This window comes from Pterocles gutturalis, unplaced genomic scaffold (assembly GCF_000699245.1).
Source record: "Pterocles gutturalis isolate BGI_N339 unplaced genomic scaffold, ASM69924v1 scaffold14949, whole genome shotgun sequence".
NCBI lineage: Eukaryota > Metazoa > Chordata > Aves > Pterocliformes > Pteroclidae > Pterocles > Pterocles gutturalis.
In genome coordinates this window covers 106,584-109,823 of record NW_010133473.1, presented here as the reverse complement: position 1 = coordinate 109,823, position 3,240 = coordinate 106,584, and the positions used below count along the sequence as shown (strand labels likewise).

At 44.4% G+C, this 3,240-nt stretch overlaps 1 protein-coding gene across 1 annotated transcript in view; it reads right to left on the bottom strand.

Moving 5' to 3' along the window:
• ZDHHC8 (zinc finger, DHHC-type containing 8) overlaps nucleotides 1-3,240 on the bottom strand; it is a gene marked incomplete at its 5' end in the record, with an annotated part of 21,939 nt that overhangs the window by 1,534 nt on the left and 17,165 nt on the right. Inside the window, one exon of the mRNA XM_010081250.1 lies at nucleotides 1,077-2,113. Within this exon, the coding sequence (XP_010079552.1) occupies nucleotides 1,077-2,113 (1,037 nt within the window). The remainder of the gene's footprint in view (nucleotides 1-1,076; nucleotides 2,114-3,240) is intronic.

The following is a 3,240-nucleotide window of genomic DNA, read 5'->3' as shown; positions in this document are numbered from 1 at the left end:
AAGTCACTGAAACAGATTAATTACTTTAACACAGATGAAGAGGAAAAAATGGCTGTCTACCTCCTGAAAGTTACATCTTCCGCCAGCAGACAAATTATCTTAACAACTACAATTCACTTGAAAACATTGATGATAAACTTGCTGACACCAAACTTCAGGAGACCTATACCAATGATTCTCCCATATTTTAATAACTTTCCCCAGAATGCTGGATAATACTGGACCAAGAAGCCTGGAACCTTTACCAGAGGACAGCATAGTGCAGTAAGTGCCAGATGCAAAGAAATCCTAAATATTTCTGATAAGCCCTCCAAGCCCCAACTTGGCTGAAATGCTGCATCCTCAGCAGGATCACGTAGCTCTTTTCAGACTCTCTAAGCCCTACAGTCTCCAGAAGGAAGAGAAAGAAAGATAAGTACTGCAGAAGCTGCAGCTGAAGATCGTGCTTAGATAGCACTTAGTCTCTCAGCGCAGCAGATCCTCTCTCTCTCCCCACGCTTTCTCACAGAAAGGAAGGAGGCAGCGAGGCTCTAAGGCCCGAGACAGTCTGTGCTTTTATCACCAGTTCTGTACTACGGGCCACTCAGCACAGCTAAATACACAGCTCTCTATGCCAAGCACAATTTCCAGGACTAGTCTCAGCCCCTGTTTCTTTTAGTGCAACGTATGCTTGCACGTGCTGCGATCCCAGCTTTGCCTCTGTGTCCAAGCAATGACTGGATCCAGCCTTCCATTAGGGTGCAAATTAAAACAGCTCCACCCTTTTGTGCATAACAGGAAGGATAATCTGCCTCGTATCTTGCAAATAATTATCTAATTCAGCTTAGATACTAAATCACTATGACTTTTACAACTTAATTGACTGCCTGCAGTTCAAGTTACAACAAATGTGCAAATATTTAGTGATGATGAAGTTGCTGTGAGGGTGTTGCAGAATTGGAGAGCACCCACAAACCTCCCACCCTCGCCGGCCTACAGCAAACATGTAATCATCTGGGTTATGCCTCCATGGAAGCACCCTGCGCTTGCTTGCAAACAGATTCACATTGCTAAGCAGCACCTAAAGCTGTACGTACCTTTGTGCTCCCACTGATTGCACCTCTGTAATTTCCACAGTGTTTACAAATGAGACAGCCTTCGGGCCTCCGTAAGAGGGTGACCTAGGCATCCCTGTGGGGGACGATGGGACCTGGTGGCCTGGGGATTTGTAGGACCCATTGCTCACCCTGCCCTGTAGTGCTTGATGGGACTGGACGTTATTATTGGCTAAATCAGCTTGCAGAGAGGTTGTGGAAGTCCTTGGTGCTCTTGTCATTGCACTTGAGAGTGAAGACACTGAGGACTGCAGTATAGGGTTCCTTGTGCTAAAACTGGTAGCAGCCATCAGATTGTCTCTAGATCCGTATCTCATTGCCATGCTCCGTGGGTCTTCAGAGAGTGTGCTGACTTGCTGAAGGCTGTAAGAGCTAGGGGTGTCATAGACACCTGAGTCTGCAAACACCGAATCAGGGTGCGAGTGAAGGAGCTTCTCCCTCTCTTCCATCTCTTTCCTCTCCTGGATGGATGCCATAATGGTTTTGGAAAGGTTATCATAGCGGACTGGGGAGGGATCTCGCTGATGTGGAGCTGGACCCCCGAGCACTGGGCTGAAGCTCTGCAGTGGTTGGCGTTGCAGCTCGCTCCCCCGTAGATGGCACATTTTGGCTGATAAATATGGGGAGTGGTACCCAACGGAGCTGACTGCAGAATGGGCGATGCACTTCCTCCCCGAGGGCGACATGGGGTTTAGCAAACTGTCATATGAAAGACTCCCATTTCTGTTTGACAGGGAATTGGGAGAAAAGATGCTTTTGTAAGGGGTGGAAGCTGCCCCTTCAGACTTTATTGGTTGAAGGGGCACTTTGTCTGTCCCTCTCCTGCCAGCAGATTTCAGGCTCAGGGATCGTGAATTGATGGCAAAGGAATCTATCTGGAGTGGGGAAGACTGATAAGTCTTGTGGAGGGAGCTCTTCCGGTAGCTGGGGATGTCCAAGCTGGGTTCAGACTGATAATCAAGGCTCCTGTCATCCTCTTCTATCAGAGCCCCTTGACTGTGTCCCTCTTGCATGGTGATCTAAAACAGAGACGAATATGAGAAACAGAAGCCAATGACATATAAGTACAGGTTTGCTCTCCATGGTGAGTGCATGGAAAGAAGAGAGCTGTAGGTTTTCTCTCAGACTCTTGGCCCAGCTACGACACAGGGTCATTATAAGGAATCTCCTAACTACTGTTCAACGTATGGATAAGCACCTTAGAAGCAAGGAGGAGTTAACTCCTAGTAAATGCTGAATAATATAGACAGTAATACATATGTCAATACCTGGACACTGAAAACACAGAATGAGAGACTTCTAAACTGAGACTCAAGTCTCAGTCAAGGTAAATCAGATGGTAATCTGATAACACTGCCCTTGGAAAAAGCACTTTAAGATTTCTACAAATACCTCTTGAGTTGAGGGATGTCTGGTTTTGTGTGCTGAGTCAGAAATACTTTAGGCTTCATTTCAGTACACTGGGGACCAGCACACTCTTATCCACTTTACTCAGAGCTATGAATATTCATTAATTCTGAATTTCTGGTCATAGGTCTTCAAACTTAAGCACCTAAACTTAATTAAAGCAAAGAGGCTCCTTCCCACCATTCAGACAACAAAATGAAGCCATTTTCTCTTTTTTGTTGCTTCTGCAGGAGAGAGTAGCCACACAAGAGAAGACCATAATTTATTTATGTCCCTAGAAAACAGATAGGGCTTCACTTTGTTTTACTCTACCAAAGATTGCTTAAAGTTCTGTTCACTCAAAATGCCATTCTGTGCTGTTATTTTTAAGGAAGAGTTTGCCATAATACACAATAAATTGGCTACATTGGCTCTGCAAATGTAGAATTATTATCAGTCACATATTTAATCAGAAATGCAGTCAATGCAGTTTGGTCTTTAACTAATATATTTTAAAGGAAAATCATCCAAAAAAGCCTAACTGTCAAAAATGTTTTATTTTGAATTTTCCTTCAAGTTTTTTCTTTTGAGCTAGAAGATAGGGAAATTTGCAAAACAGCTCACTATCTTCTAGAGCATGGTGCTAAATTTGGCCTTCTCTGGAAAAAGGAGACCAAGTGACAGCTTGTTAAGGAGGAGTAGAGAGCGATGATGTAGCTTATAAGTAGATTTGTGCTATTTATCCTTGTGCTCTGATCAC